Genomic DNA, 17,141 nt, shown 5'->3' with positions numbered 1-17,141 from the left:
ATGATCACGGGCACACTTCCATCTCATTCGCGACTGTCTCTTCACAATGGCTGCCCTCATGGCAAGGAATCCACTTTGGGGCCCCTGGGCACTGTAGTATGATTGGATTCTTACTGTGCTACTGCATCGCCACTTGGCCTTCACCTTCTGTGCCTTGTGGAAAGTAGACTGTAGTACTGCTACGGTATCACGGTCATGCTTCCTGGAGTGCTTCCCTTGTTTTATCTCTACCGCCACCTTTTCCTTGGACTGCTTCAGTGACCCAAACGTCTGTCTTGGGGTTGTAAGCTTTTCCTCCAGCTTCATCTGAGAAACCTCCTGCTGGGCAGCCGTAGCGTCCCGCTCAGTCTTCAGAGCCTCAAGCTCCTTGACTAGGTCACACTTTTGTTTCTCCACCATCTTGAGGCCAGCACACTCAGACTCCAGGTCCTTCCTCTTGTCTTGAAGCAGTCCTTCTGCCTTTCTTCTTTCACTCACTGCGGCTGCTAGTTCATCTTCGTTAGAATTGAGTCACGATTCTACGTCTTCTAGCAGACTCAGAGCAAGGCTTAAATCTGTCTCTCTTTCTTTATTCTGGACCTGCAGCTGCTGGTGCTCCTCCCGGACCTTGTCCAGCTCCAGCTGTAGCCGGGCCCCCACATTGGTCGTGTAGTCCAGTCGCTTGTGGATATCAGCCATCTTGGTTTCATGGTGCAATATCAGGTAGGCCACCTGACGGACGGACACTTCCTCCCTTTGGAGCGCTGCATCTCGCGCTCAGCCATCTGCATCTGCAACTCTTCAATCTGATGCTGCCAGTCCCCTCTCAGGGCTTTCACCTCTTCCCGGTGCTTACTCTGGGTTTGCATCAGCGCCTCCTTCATCTTTTGGAGTTCTGCAGTTCTTGTTGCTAGGATCGCTGCTGCATCTGTTTTCCAGGCGTCTTTCTCCTTGGTATACTGACTCATTGGGATGGCGCTGCCTCTCTGCTTCTCCAGCTCTTGCTCCAGTCTTTGGACCTTCTCATGTTCCCTCTCACACAGAGTCACCTGGCTTCTAAGCTCCGCCTCCAGCGATGCTCTTGTGGTGCTCATCGTGACCTTCAGCTGCTCCTGGGCGAGGCATTCTTTTTCCAGCATTTTCTCTGCATTCTGCAGAGCAGCCTGTACTTCTAATTTTTCTTGCGCCAATTGCGTCTTCACTTTCTGCGCTTGGTGAAGCTTCTCAGTCCCATCACTGACCTGACCAGTCAGGTTTAAATCCTCTTCTTTCAGGTTTATATTCTCCATTTTCACAGTCTCTATATCCCTTAGGACCGTCTCATTGGCTTTCTTCAAAGTACCCAGCTCTGTAGTTAGACAGTCGCCCTCCTGGCGTGAGTGCTCCAGCTCTGTTTTGAGCGCGCTAGCTTCTTGGTGAGAAACTTCTAAGTCTTTGATGAAGTTTTGCACATCTCTCTGGGACATCTGATAGCATAGTCTCCAGTCAGGACTTGTTCTCTCTGATTCCATGTTAGCAATTGCGGTGTTGGCCTTATCCAAACTTGTCTTCAGCTCCTCCAACTCACTCCGTAAGAGACGCTCTGTTTTCTTTAACGCCTCATTCTCAAGTATAGCTGGGAGTATACACCTCTGTACCTCGGCGTTTGCTTCTCGCTCCCTATTCAATTGTTCCTGCAAGACATCATAATCACGGTGGGCAGTTTGGAGTGCAGAAATTAAGGCCTCTTTTACCTGGATCAAGTATTCAGCTTCCCTTTGCTCCTCCTTTTCCTTTGCCACCGTTCCTGTGACAATTCTGCCCATCACTCCGGTCTGCAGCACATCTCGGTGGCTTGCTGACGCCTGTTCTCCTGATACCGCAGGCTCAAGTGGTTCGGTCACTTCCTCAGTGACTTGAAAAATATTTTTCTTCTTTCTCTTTGTTTTATTAGTTCTGGAGACATCAGTGGTACTGGGCACACACACACTGGTCACTTTTGCAGCTTTCATCTGTGGGTACGTCTCTCTTCTCGGGGCGACATATGCGTCGTCATCATAATCATCATATGGCCTGAAGGGACACTGTTTTGTATGGTTATGTACATTGCAAAACTGACACATGACGGTGGCCATTTTAAAACCCCGTTTTTTGGTTTGTTTTTTTTCCACACCCGACGAGGCAGACTTTGCACAACACACGTAAGTTGTACTTGCTTTACAATATTTGAACCTTCTGGGTTCTTCTTAGGGCAACTTCTTTGCAAAAATCCATTTTCACTTTCTTTCTTACCAGGCAGGGCAAACTTTACTCACAGCACTTGCTAGCTGCAAATTCACTCACTTCAGCAAAAGGCATTAGCTTTACACAGCAATCCTTTCATACCCGACGGGGCAAAATTTACACTCAGCGCTTGCTAGCTGTAACTTCCATGCTTCAGCAAAAATCATTCTTTTTTTTTCCGCTTGAGTTCAGTGTCTCAACACATTTTCATCTACTGACCTCCAGAGGCGTAGCATCCCACTTCTGACACCACCTGTGGAAGGACGGACTCGAGGCGGGGTCAGTAAGACGCTAGACACGATGGGAAACGTTCAACTATAGTGGTTTATTAGCCACATACAAAATAAAGTACGGGTGCACTGTCCCTTTAAAAACTACTTTCTAGAAAATAAAGCCTGTTCCCGTGAGGGAAACTAACTCACTTCTTGAACCCTTACTAACAGGACAGCCAGCTAATCTGGTCATGCCCAAAACATATGCTACACAAAGGATAACCAATAAGCATAATAATAAAGTCTTATCTGTAATGTAGCTCCAACAGCAAACAGGAACACGGTTCCAGGGAGCAAGCTGTGTCCAGCCTCGCAGCAATCTGTATCTTTATCTTTACCCTGGGTTGGGGTCCCAGCTGGTCCCAGCAGCAAAGCTCCTCGCAGGACTGGGGGACCAGAGCAGCAGCAGCTACGGCTTCCTAGCCGGGAGAAGTCTCTCCACCCTCACGTGGAAAAACAAACTCACCTTCTGTAACCAACTTCCTGCTTTTTAAACCTGCAGTCTCTCAGGCCTCCTGCTTAATTAGGCTGCAGGTGTATGCTGATCTCCAGCTGTAGGTTAACTGGTTTAGTGCTGGAAAGTACACATCCTCCATTCCAGCTTACTGAGTCAGTGACTCTGTCACAATGTATGAAAGGATGGATGATGAGAAAAAAAAAAACTGATATGGCAGGGGACATTCACAGCAATAATTCTGGAATTTACTTATTTTATAGCAATAGAGATGATGAGACCTATTTTTAACCTACCCATCTAGGTGCAGACTATTATTTATAAGAACACAGTATGGATTGGACATACGGTTTAAAAAGATTAAGTTGGGACGGACATTTACTGCTGGTTGTATTTAAAACAATTTTGGTCATGTGAAATAGAATGGATGTAAAAAGCAAAGAACAGAATGCATGCAAAGTGTATCACAGATTATTTTATGAGTAATGTTTAATATAATAAATATAGTCCAAATAGGACCAGAAACAAAAAATACAAACAGCATTTGTTTTTTGTTTTTGAGATGTGGAATATAAAAGTGTATGTACTCTGATGCTCTTTGTTTTTTTAAAGCACTGCACTTATGTATCCTGTTTTGTTATTAGGCATATGAATAATTTGTGGGCAGTCTGCAGATTAGAGGTTTTAACAGGCTCGGTTTGGATGCAAAACTGAGCAACCACACTATTCCAAAACTCCCAACTATTTTGTAAAAAGCCCATTAGGATTGTACAGGGGGGGGGAACAGAAGGGCCCAAATGTAATTAGTAGTGCTAGTCTATAAGACACCTCCAAGAGCTGGAAGACACTTTAAAAGTCCAGTCTCTTGAATAGAAATATGTCGTATGGAATCGCACTGTTTTGTATATATGGTCCAATATATCACGTGTACCAAATCCCTATTGAATTTACATATAGTAATCTAATCTTAGAGTAGTTATGGTACTGCTGATTAGTAGGGATACGTCTTCATAACAAAGACTAGCAGGAAAAGCTAAACAATTATATTTTTTTAAAAAGTCTCTATTTTGAGAAAAAAGACAAATTCCTGACAAGTTATGAGGAAATATGAGCAAGAGAAATATGAGCAAGAGCTGTAGATACTTGTTTTAGCCAATAGAATCTGAAGAATAGTACCACTGTAGTTCAAAAATATTCTTTTAAGCCAAAGCATAACTTCGACATCCCAACATATTTCATGATGGGAATCTTTATTTCATTAGTAGAATGGTAGTTTAAAGGTACAGCATGTGGCTACTGTTATTAAAAGCTTGTCATACTGTATATAACACCAGGTCATTGATAGCAGCTTACCTCAGCCATTGCATCCTCCATTTGCATGAGCTCCTCGTAATGATCCATAGCATCTCGTAAAGGCTGCACCATTATCTCTTCTATCTGAGGGAAGAGCTGAGGAATAAATATTGAGCAGAATGTCACTTAACATATAAGGTCATTGCTAATTTAATTTGTTAGCGACATATAGTGCTTTACATAGGAGTGAAAGGATAAGGCTACAGTACATTGGAAATACAACATGATGACAACTGGCACTCAAGGTAATATGGAATCACATTGTGGGCACTAAAATGTAAATTGTGTAATTCAATTTGTTTATTATGTTAATTCTGCTCAGTATAATATAATTTACGTATACGTGCTACTCTAAGACACCCTCCGTGGTAAAATACATTTTCCGACCCTATTCAAGTAAATAGGCCATGAATGCCCATAAATACTAGGTGGTTTTACTCCATAAGACATCTCCTATGCCTGAATAGACCTTACAGCCCATTCACTTAAAAAAGCCATTAAGGGTCACTTTTAATAAGAAGTTGCTGGAAGGTGTCTTATGGAGTAGCACTTCTAGGTAAATATGGCCCTAAATGTCCTTTATTAAGTACCTTAAGTACCTTAATGTTCCATAAATAGTTTAAATACTACTGTATATATAACTCTAAACTTCTAGTAAAAGTATCTTGGTCCTGGAAAAGTGTACAAGGTAAGTACATTTTAGTGGATCAACAAAAAAGTTCTTACAGTACATACAGATGCAGCCACCAGTATTAGAACTCTTGCCTTGGAAATTCTGGGGCAGTCTCACAGTAAATGCCTCAACATTTCTGTGATATTCTTAATGGCCCATCGGATTAACACAGCAGGGGTTCCTTCATTTTGAATTGATCTGCAGGGACCCCTCGCTGTGTTAATCCGATGGGCCATTAAGAATCTCACAGAAATGTTGAGGCCTTTACTGTGAGACTGCCCCAGAATCTCCCAGAATTTCCCAGGTACAAGTGTTCTAATACTTGTGGGTGCATCTGTATGGAGCTTTTGAAACCTTGGAGAAGTTGTTCTCAAACCATGTTTCTGAAGCCACCATCCAAAATTCTATTTACAGTATATGCAAATTAGTGAAGCCTCCTGTGTGCAAGTTCATTGATTATTACGTATGGGAGGTTCGGGACACCCTGAATCTGTACCGCTTCCCCTGCCCTTGCGCTGTATTGTGATGTCACCGGCACATCACGCGACCAGTGGGTCTGTGTGTACGGCGTTGGCGATTCTCCCAGCATCGTGAAGTTCTGGTTCCTCCCTGTGGCACCTCTCACCTACCTTGAAGGTCTGCGTGTGTGGCAGCAGTGGTCGTTCCGGCAGTGTGAAGTTTTGGAGGTCGTGCTGTTCAATCTATTTGCAGAGGCTCCGGTCTGACTTTCAGGACAGCTGTTCTATGGGTCTTTTCCTTTCAGCTTTGCTGTAAGTAGGATTTTAATTTTACCCCTACCGGATGATATAGCTTCATTAGCGTCTTCAGCCCAACGGATATGTGTTTGTTTTATTAATATTTTTATTTAATTGCATTAAATTTGTAATTTATCCTTTTTCCAATCTTTTCAGTGTTTTGTTTGTAGATTTTTGTTGTTATTTGAGTTGCACTATGATCTTTTCTTTTTGTCTTTTTTGTTTTTGTTTTACATGTTTGTTTGTCCTTCTATGAGACTTCATTGAAGATTCCCCTCAGGATTGCCTGCCATTCGTATTGGACTTTACCTTTGGTTGGATTTATATATTTTCACTTTGGAGGCGCCGGTTCTTTGTATTTATTGCAGCATTCAAGCTACACTTGATTTAACTTTTTGTTTTTTGGATTTACATTTTTGTAAAATTGTAAAGTAAAAGTTTTATTCTCAAAAGAAAACATTTCTGTATTTAGCAGTCTGGATTAGGCAGTATGTCTAGGGCAGATGGTTTATCTTCAATTCCTTCTGACATGGGCAATAACCCTAGCAGCAGTGCAACACAGCAATTTACCCATAGGCAGTCTGTGAATGGGGGCAAGATATTGCCTTCTAAATCAGTAGCCAACACCAAGGGTAAGCATAAGTGAACTCTTCCCGGTACATTATCTGCAGCTACCCTGTATGTCCACATGCAAAGCTAAGCCTAAACAGGGTTTGAGTACTGTAATGACAAAAAATATTAATATAAATACAAAGGCCACAGTAGGAACGAGAGGATATCAACATGCACCCATAAAGTGCCCCCTACACAACAATTCATCAAGTGCTCTGCTTAATGGTGTCGGAGGGCAATGATGTGGAGCCCAACAGTCTTGGAATTGGAACCTCAGACTTGGAGAATGAACAGTGCTTGTTAGAAGTTGTGGTATAGAGCTTGTTAGTAGTTGTGGTACTAATTCCAGCCATAACCAGGGAACTTTGTAACACTGTAAAGCACTGGGACTATATTTGTCCCGTGAAGCTAGAAACCATTATCATTGAGGAAGAACAAGGTGATTGGGATAGTACTTCTACATTAAGGTACCACCAGTTAACTATGTATTTGTATGTCAGGGACAAAACACAAAAATATATCTTATGTCTAGAATGTATTGTACCCAGTCAACAACTATGTGGCTGCAGCATATGCAAGTGCAAACTTAGCAAAGGTAGGAAACTCAATAACCTTGGAAATTCTTCAATGCTCAATTCTACAAGCTCCTCACCCCTACCACTTGCAGCACTTATCTGAAATCAGACTCCAAAAGCCTATTCATGGTCCCAAGGCTCAACAAAGTATCCGGACGTTCCTCCTTCTCCTTCCGTGCACCCCAAAACTGGAACAACCTACCAGAGACTCTCACATCCACCACCAGTTTAAGTTCTTTCAAATCTAAGGCTGTCTCACATTTTAACCTGGTCTGTAACTGTTTCATACGCTCATAATATATATTTTCTTTAACTGTGCATGCAATGTCTTGTATATAATGTATACCCTGTTCATTTATGTAACTGTACTTGTAACCATGTATTATTTGTTTTACTCTGTGCCCAGGACATACTTGAAAACGAGAGGTAACTCTCAATGTATTACTTCCTGGTAAAATATTTTATAAATAAATAAATAAATAAATAATGCTATGTGTCACATGCAGAGATGTCATACTCTTGATAGCCAGTCAGATCAAAAAGAGCCAGCAAGACAGAGGGAGCAGTAGTGAGATTTCTACATACTTTTCACCATCAGAATGCTCCTAGAGCCAAACCAACTGCTTCTTTAGATGATGCAATACTCTCCCTGAGTTCATACTCTTCTTTGGTATACTTACTTTTTTTAAAGACGCACTCCAGAGATGGTAAAGAAAGATATTTGTTCAGTTTTTTTTTCCATAAAAAAAAAGCAGTTAACTGTAAGGAAGTTCTTCCAAATGAAATTCAAGTCTAATTACAGTCACACTATGATACCGAATAAACAAAAAATATGTTTGTTATGACAGTATTAGATATGCATCCCATATCTACTACTAATCTACTACTAATCCACTGGGCTTTCACAGGCTACCAAATTCCATCCAGAAGAAGTTTGTATGGTAAAGTAATTCCAGAGGTATAATAATAGCATGGTCTTGTATAGCGCTGCTAGTTTTATGTAGCGCTTCCAATCTATGTTTTTGGTGCCTCAGGCACAGGGAGATAAAATGACTTGCCCAAGGTCACAAGGAGCTGACACCGGGAATTGAACCACGTGCGCCTACTTCAAACTCAGTGCCAGTCAGTGTCTTTACTCACTGAGCCACTCCTTCTCCTTTCCTCACACCTTCTCCTTTCTTCACTCCATCAGAGTAGAAACACATGTCCCATGTTTGTAAAATTTCACAGTCTTATGCAATAGCTACACGGGAAGTTAGTTGCACAAATGCTACCTTGTGTCAAATCATACCCCTTATCTAGATACTGTAAAAAGAAAAAAGTATAGAAGTAGAAGAAGTGTTTCAAGCAGGAATTTATAACATTTGTCAATCTGTCCGCTTTCCTCCATGTGATCCCCAATCACATGCATTTTAAAATCGTAACACTATGGGGCCTATTCTAGTAGCTTTGATAACAAACTCAAACTCTTTGAGCAGTTCCTCAATGATTTGGCCAGTTTGCTATTCAGAAAGGTTTGGTAAGTGCAACTTCCAGAGCGGTCTCGCTCCTGCTCAAACACACCGAGCAGAAAAACAGCTCCAGATCACCATTTGATAAGATCATGCTATTCTAGTAGCCCCAATAATCTCAGAGGCTCTGAACTAGCGATTTTATCACATATCTCATCTCGCCACCCAAAGGGTGGCTGGATTGGATTTGTGGGAAGACAGAAAAAAAACAAAAAGTATTTTTCCTGCATCAGATTGAAGCCGGGATTATCTGGAGCTGATACATATTAATACCAGCTCCGGAGACCCCCAGCTTCCATCCTATGCAATAAAAATACCTTTACAGGCAGCTTCATTACCTTACGGCTAACCGCTAAGGCAATAAAGTGGTTAAATACTTGTGCCCGGTTTATTGTGTTTAGCGGGAGTAGGTGAAGGTGGTATTTGGCCCATGGTAGGTGTTTAGGCTAAGATTGCACGGGGATACCAGCACCCCATATCAGGGCATGTAACTTGGGAAGCAGGGAGTGACCGAGGCTGAAATCAATGCGGTTCAGCTCCGGAGACCCCTTGCTCCCATGCACAAGTATTAAAATGTAAATAAAAACAGCTTCATTACCTTACCATTAACTTACTCAAGTTTAACCGCTAAGGTAATGAAGGGGTTAAACTTGAGTACCTGGTTTGTTGGGTGTACAGGGTGTGGATGAAGAGTGTAGTTGCCCCAGGGTGGGTGGTTAGGCTTGCCGGGAAGGTTGCGGGAGGAGTTAACTCCTTCACTACCACAGTGGTGGGATTAACCACTTCTGCTACCCGCCTGAGAGAGGCCTAACCACCCACCCTTTGGGCAACTACCCCCTTCACCCAATCCCTCTACTCCCAAGAAACATTAAAATATAACATCCCTTCTACCCACCTCTATTATAATGCATATACCACAAGCCTCACACGGCCTTAGCCCCACACTGTACCCCACTGTTCCCTCCTTGTCCACACCCTGGTAGGATCTTCCCTAATGCACTGAGGTGCCCTGGGCACCTAACCACCCTGGTGTCCACAAGAGCCAACCCACCCCAAAGTGTGTGAGACAGCGCTGCCCACCGTGAGAGTGTATAGTTGATGCACTAGTTGACTTTCTGATACCTGCCAGGTGCTCCAGCACCTGGTACCGCTGACTGAAGAAAGGGGCCCTTCTTTCCAACGCAGTCGCCATCAGCGATGGCGTCCACCTCTACGTGGGGTGGTATCCAGCTGGAGGGTCCCACCATGAAGAGAGTCTGTGTGGTGGTCTGGTCCCAGACCACAGGCCGCAATTACTGTGCTGTGTCTCTGACACTATGCAACTACAGGGGCAGTGTCCCTATCTAATGAGCCTGTCCCTGTAGCAGCCACAAACTTATAGGGGGAGTCGGGGCCTAGCTGGGGCCTATGAGGGGGTCTCTAGCCTAGCTCAGGGGCCACTGACACCCTGAGCACATCCTTACCCTTCTCTGTCCCAGCTCCCACTGGCGTGGCCCGCAGCGCGCCAAATGTAAAAACTCTCTAAGAAGGAGAATCATGGAGCCCTAATGGCTGTCTAGGAGCAGGTGATCCACATCCCCTGCGGTGCTTATTCGGTAATGGTCATCACCGTTCCTGCCCTCTCGCGCATACCAACATGGCGGCGCCCTGTGAAGGATTTCCCTTCCTTTCCTATTGTCTGACTTGGCTACGCTTATTGTATTATTATAATTCCCTGCATTGTCTTTGTAAAGCACTGAGTACACTGTCGGCGCTACAGTATATAAATAAAGATATACATACTAGCATATCCCCCTATATCTAAATCTATAAGCAACTTCTTGCTTGCATACTCTTTCAGGAAGTCTTATATTATTTAAATGATCCTTTTCAGTTGTAAAAGTTGATTTATGTACAGATAACGAACATTTGAGAGGACAATTGTACATTTATAAACTGGAAAAAGAAAACGTAAAAGCATTCTTAAAAAAAAGATTATGTCTTCATACCTTCATTACTATTTCAAACATTGGAATTAGAACAAATTTAATAAATCCAATCTGAGCTTTGGGCTTTGTAACCTTATCCCGGTCCATAAAAGGGGTAACAGGAAGACCTTCTGATTTTTCCCGATCGCTCTGTAGAAATAAATAATAATAAAATATTGTTTATGAAATTACATTGGTATACTATGGATCTAGTCTGTCCACCACGAAAAATGCTGTTTGATTGTCACTCTAAAAAGGTTTTTGGCTTTCATCCTTTTCTCATCGATCCATAAAACACCTTCTGACACCAGAAGACACCATATGACTCATTCAAGTCAATACCGCTGGTTGGTGTCTTATCAAATAGAACCACTTAGTAAATATTGACCTTAGTCTCATTTGAAAGTTAAAAGTAAACTTAATGCATTGACACTCAACAGTCACTTCTGTAGCAGGAGCATAAAATAAATAGTGATTGTAAAGGCGACAAGTATTGCATCTTCGTTCTACTTTCATATTGTATCTAGGTTTGTAACTTTAATGTACTGAAAAAAGGGGTACTTGACACACAAAAATTGATCTTCAAAAAGGTGTATTATACATGAAAGAATACAAAAAATGGACCAATGTTTCAGTTCTAATGTAGACCGTCTTCAGGACTGAAACATTTCTGAATTTCATGTATAATACACTTATTTGAACATACATTTTTGCGTCTCAAGTACCTTTTTTGGTATCTATATGCACCTCGAACTGGAAGGTGTTTTTCTTGCAAGACCCTTTAGTGACTTTTTTCTTACAATGGACTATACAAATGACTTTAACTTTAATTTACTGTTTGCAGCATTATATAACGTAGAATACAATCATAAAGAATGACAGCGTTATGTGCTTGTATACTGTAAGTAGACAACTTTCAACTATGCACACATTTAACACATCAGAAGCTATGAATCAAGTTAAGATATTTTGAACATGTGTCATTGGATCAAGATACTTTGCATTGGTTCTGCCTGCTTTAGCACCTCATGAGGCAGCTTGAAACTTGGGAGCGTCAATAAATTACATGACGCACATTTTTAAACTGCATTGGTTCTGCCTGCTTTAGCACCTCATGAGGCAGCTTGAAACTTGGGAGCGTCAATAAATTACATGACGCACATTTTTAAACGGGATACAATTCTGCAGTTAAGTCCATTATTACTTTGCCATCTGTTAGCAACAACTTTGCCACATCTGGAGTGGTGTAAATTCCTCTAGACGTTTCTTATATTTGTTGCAAAAACATATTTTCACCTGCATTTGTACACACTTTTCAGGAGTTTGACACACAGCCCTTGAGCACTTAAGAGTAGAGAGTCTCAAATCTAATACTACCTGCATGAAATACTCCTCCAATAAACAGTCAACCCAGGGCTCTGCGACTTTTGTGGGGCGGACTTCATTGGAGATATCGCAGCATTTGATCAGCACCATTTGCAGCTAAAGGAAAGAGTGATGGAGACAAAATGTGTCTGGAGACATGGAGATTTGCATAGTCTAGTAATTATTATATGACATGATAAGCTGCATCAAATCCATACGGACTCACAGATGCAACTTTTTTCTTTAAATATATTGTACAAACTATATAACTAATTTATGATTGATTATGCTTTAATTATGTAACCTGCAAAATGAGGATTTCCAAATTAACTTTTAATTAAGTGACAATGTAAAATAATCATTTATTGTAATTGGGTGATACTCACAGTTTTAATATGCTCCTCCTCACCAAAGTTAAAGTTTGGAATGACCTCTTTAAAGGACTCCAAAATGTCACCGTGCCGTGCCATGTCTGTTGCTAAAATCAGGCCAATGATTGACTGTTGATGAAAAGCATTTCATAATATTGTAATAGTGGAGATCTAAGGCAAATAAACCTTTGCTTTGATGTTTTGCATTCATATTTGGTCATTAGATTGTAAGCTCTTCAGAGCAGGGAGTCTTTCTGAAATGTTACTTTTATGTCTGAAGCACTTCTTCCCATTATGTGTTATTTGTTATTTATATGATTGTCACGTGTATTACTGCTATGAAGCGCTATGTACATTTATGACGCTATATAAATCAATACATACATACAGTACATTGTTCCAAGTGAATGAACGTTGTTAAACAAGAAACCCTACAGTACATCTGGCACAGAATGTGAGCCAGAGATAGTTATGCTACTTTAATACAAAGCACATAAAAACAAAACTCATCTGAAAATTCAGAATGTCATACTTCTCACTATAATTGTTGTCAGGATAATCCTCCTATAAAGGTTGTCCTGAATCGCAAGTTAGTGCATTTAGAATTAATATTGTAGCAAATTACCTTAATACATTGTTGCAAAGAGATGCACATTTTTTTTTTATTTTAAGCCAGGCTAACGGCAGCTATAAGTTATTGCATGGGCTCAAATGGAAGGTTTGCGAAAAATAATTTAAATGGCATTTTGTGCAGGGGCCAGTAAAATTATGACTCAACATAAGGAGTGTCCATTTCTGGTTTATTTAAATGCGTTATACATGGGCATACACCTGTCTTACACTTGTGTCCAATTTCGAATCATTTTGCTTTACAGAAAAATCCTTAAAATATATTCTGCTATATCTGCTTTATTCAGATGTTACACGGGTGTCAGGAAATTTGAGATTGTTCAAATAAAACACTTTTTTTAGTGTTTGGTATCATTAATGCACTTCTGATTCTGCTTGTCAGTAAGTTTTACAAAAAAAATCAATTTATTTTTAGTCAGTAACCTAAAACCAACTAAGGCTTTTCTTGACAAAAATACTATAAAGCATGCATTATCTTTGCAGGTGGTGGACCATTCTTTGTAGGTGCTTTCATGATCCTAACAGACACTTGTGCAGAAAATTTCAGCAACCATGAATTTATTACAAAGTAAATAAAGTAGAATGAATATTAACATTTCTGTATTCAAGTAGTGTACATTGGTAAATTAATTATGTATTTGCACGATCTTTGTGTCTATGGGGATTATTTATCAAGATATCTAATCTGCAAAACTCTGGCAAAAAACTACACAAGATTTATTAATGAAAAAAAAATAATCTAATTTACTCCAATTAGATTTTCTTTTTTGATCAATCTGATGTATTTGTTTGGCCCAGAATTACTGTACCCCACCTTTGCCTTGATACATATACCCCTTAGGTGTCAGGGGATTACTAAACTAACTTACTCAACTGCCTACAAACCCCTACAGTATATTAGCTGCTTTGGCACTCCCAAAAGATATTTGTTCGAAAAGTCAAACTAATTTACTTGACTACACAACCAACAGGAGTACTACAACACTACCTACAGTACAGCACCTGTCTGATCTCTCTGAATAGTTCAGGGCTGATATTTGAGAAGATGTTACTTTCTGGCTGAGCGAGAATCTGGAAGGCCACTGCACAGTGATGGTTCTCCAGAGGCGAGAGATCATTATATCGGATTGCAAGCTCAGTGTGGGCATTGATCTGATACCTAAAATGCAATGACAAACAATGTAACTATGCATTCACATACACAAAGAAACAATAACTATACAATTATTAAAGGCATTTTAATAAACAGTTATGTACAGTTTATTAGCTGCTGTGGTACACTCGTTTTAGAGTGATTCACACAAAGCAGTCAGAGTTCCTTAAACTTAAAGAGGCCATGCAAGTGGGCGATTTTTTTTTTTTCCAATATTTTTTCATTTTTTAACAGACTGAAGAAGGGGTTCTCCGGAGCTGAACCCCATTGATTTCAACTCTGGAAACCCCGTTCTTCCAGTGATACTTACCTCTGTAGGGGATGCTGGTAGCCACATCGCTTGAATAGCAGGGATCATGTATTGGTGATCCTTCACAAATAGGAAGCCGTGACTTCATCCGATGCTGTAACCCATTGGCCCACGTGATTTGGGAGCTTCAAAGAGCAGAGAAATACTGGCACCCCCTTTGGATGTAAACATCTTTGGAAACGGCATCCCCAAAGAAATTAATGGGGTCCAGCTCTTGAGACCCCCTGCTTTTATTCTTGTTAAAAATGAAAAATAAATGGCAAAAATAATCGTCCGCTTGGATTGCTCCTTTCAAATTTGAGCCAGCACAACATGGCATTTTTACGGATCCCTTTAACAGAGAATGTTAAGAGACCTACTAACAATATGATATCCAAAAATTTGGTTAGGTAGGGGGTGGGGTGGTTGGAGAAGTGCTCTTATGTCAGCCTAAAAATAAAATGGTACTAGAAGGTAAGGTACATTGAAGGAAGAAATCAAAATGTGAAATGTGTGAACAAATTGGAGAAAGAATCCCTTCTTGACTGCAGTCTATACCTTGGGAAATAGAGAGAGAAAAAAAAAAAAACTCAGTAGACCACAACATTTTACCTTTACTGTATTTTGTGACACTCAAATACAAGGGAACATTTTAACGTGGTTTAAACATGAAAAATACATTGGGCATGGTGACAAAAATAAACATTACTCCTGACCTTTCTATCTGCGCCGCTAGCTAAGCTGGTTACCAACCCCAAAACATATGAAACAATATTAGGGAACAATATATAGTCTTATCTGACTAATGCTGGTCCGGCATCTCCAATTTCTCCAGCTGCAGGATTTGAAGTCCTGCTGCTTCCAGGAACGTCTTTTGCCCTATCCGTGCAGGCTTCTCTGCCAGGCAAAACCTTCTGGTCAACAAGCCTGGATCCCTGTGGGTGGGAGCTCTGTTGGCATCCAACTGGGACTCTAAAAAGCAGCTACTTCCTGCCTTTTATCCCCTGTTCAATTAGGAATTTTACATAATACCTGCAGGAAACCTGACACCTAGTTAAGTCTCCTGCCCTGTACAGGGATTTTAACTCCTTGATTCCCTTACAGACTAATTTTATTTATTTATAAAAAGTTTTACCAAGAAGTAATACATTGAGAGTTACCTCTCGTTTTCAAGTATGTCCTGGGCAATGAGTAAAGATGACAAGTAGTACATGGTTACAAATATAGTTACATAAGTGAACAGGGTATACATTATATAAAGACAGCATGCACAGTTAGAGATAATATTATATTAAAGGCGTATGTAACAGGTACAGACCAGATTAAAACGTGAGACAGCTTAAGTTTTGAAAGAATTTACAAAGGTACGTGAGGTTGTGAGAGTGAAATTATTTTATAAGTCCAGCTTCGGTACTGCTGCGGCCGAGTTTATTTGAGCATTTGCCCGGTCTCGGCCGCAGCAGTAACCAGGCGCGCGCCGGATGTGCCTGGCGCGCGCCGAAGCCGCGGAGGAGCGCCCTCCTATCGGGGCTTTCTCCCTCTGCTCGCCGGGTCCGCCGGGTCCCCCGGAACCCCCTGCCGCCGTCCCCCACATCGCGGGACCACCAGGGCTCCCTAGACGCGCGTGCAGGGGCGCAGGAACCCGATGACGCGTGACCTGCGCGTCGATGACGCGCGGCACGCCGAGGAGTGCGGCTAGCATGCTGGGGCATCCACAGGCTTGCGGAGCTAGCCGCACTCAAATAAAATGTGCCGCCTCTGTACATTAGAAGCAACTCTGAAACTTAACCAAAGCGTTATTTGAAGCAACTTTTTTAGCAAACTTCTTATAGGAAGGTCTGTAGTAGGTGCTGTGAAAATGAATGTGCACGTCTATTCATTAGATCCTAGGGGACGAGGGACTTAGAAGAATTTTGTGAGATTTTTATTAACATGGTGTATAAAGGCATATATGACTCTTGGAGCCTGGCCCAGTGGGGGGTTCAATATGCTAAGTGGCAGAGGTGCCAGGTTGATGCATGCCCCTTTGCAGAATTGAAATCCGTGCCCGCCCACCTTCAGGGTACTAGCAAATCGCTGATAGGCTGGTGGAAATATTCCCACGTTCTGATTGGTTTGGGTATTCTGTGAATGGGACTGAAATCCTATAAGAAACCTAGCAGCCAATCAGCTCAGGAGATTCTAAGTGCCAAAACAGCAGCAGCAAATTCGAAATAACCAAAAGATGCTCTGTGAGAAATAGCAACGAGTCGGCTTCAAGAATTTTGAGCTGAAATATTTTCTAAGTCCCGACTTTTTGCCGCCAGTTCTAAAAATCGAACGTAGCGGTGGCGTGTGGAACTTCATGCCGATTTGAGTTCCAGGACATTTTGGGACAAGTCCTGGTCAACTGTAAACTTTGTTTTAAAGGGCTAGGAAAGTCTAGTTTTTATTCCCCAGAACCCCAATAAGTGTGTATTCTTCTGCATAATTGTAATCCATTGTGTGTATGTCTGTTTCAAATGAATAAATCGCAATTTGTTTTACTTCTTGTTTTGCTCAGTGATATGATCCCGGTATAAAGGTGTAATTGCCTGGTCTCCCGTGACAGACACATGGGATCTACCTGATAGGTAGGAATTAAACCAGTTAAAGCATGCTTCCCTATTCCAGAGCATTGGAGTTTGTTAAGCAAGATAACATGATCAACAGTATCAAAAGCCTTTGCAAAATCTAGGCATTTTGCACCAGTGAAGTGTCCCCGTTCCATTCCACACTGGATTTCATTGCAAACTTTTAGCAGGGTAGTTACAGTGTGGAGTGTTTGGGGCGAAAGCCAGATTGGAATTGGCTAGGGAAATTTGTCTTGGTATAGTAATCATTTAATTGGGAGTGAACACATTTTTCCATGACTTTGGATAGTATTGGGAGAAGAGAGATT

At 41.4% G+C, this 17,141-nt stretch overlaps 1 protein-coding gene across 1 annotated transcript in view; it reads right to left on the bottom strand.

Annotated features, from left to right (window-relative positions):
• Positions 1 to 17,141, bottom strand: part of PDE9A (phosphodiesterase 9A) — a 91,552-nt gene that overhangs the window by 28,918 nt on the left and 45,493 nt on the right. Inside the window, exons 9-13 of the mRNA XM_075604316.1 lie at positions 13,782 to 13,938; positions 12,165 to 12,278; positions 11,791 to 11,895; positions 10,435 to 10,563; positions 4,321 to 4,416 (exon numbers count right to left, since the gene is read on the bottom strand). Coding sequence (XP_075460431.1) covers positions 4,321 to 4,416; positions 10,435 to 10,563; positions 11,791 to 11,895; positions 12,165 to 12,278; positions 13,782 to 13,938 — 601 coding nt within the window. The remainder of the gene's footprint in view (positions 1 to 4,320; positions 4,417 to 10,434; positions 10,564 to 11,790; positions 11,896 to 12,164; positions 12,279 to 13,781; positions 13,939 to 17,141) is intronic.

Source organism: Ascaphus truei, chromosome 6, assembly GCF_040206685.1.
Source record: "Ascaphus truei isolate aAscTru1 chromosome 6, aAscTru1.hap1, whole genome shotgun sequence".
Classification (NCBI taxonomy): Eukaryota; Metazoa; Chordata; class Amphibia; order Anura; family Ascaphidae; genus Ascaphus; species Ascaphus truei.
The sequence above is the reverse complement of the archived record's forward strand: the minus strand, read 5'-3'. Positions and strand labels throughout refer to the sequence as shown.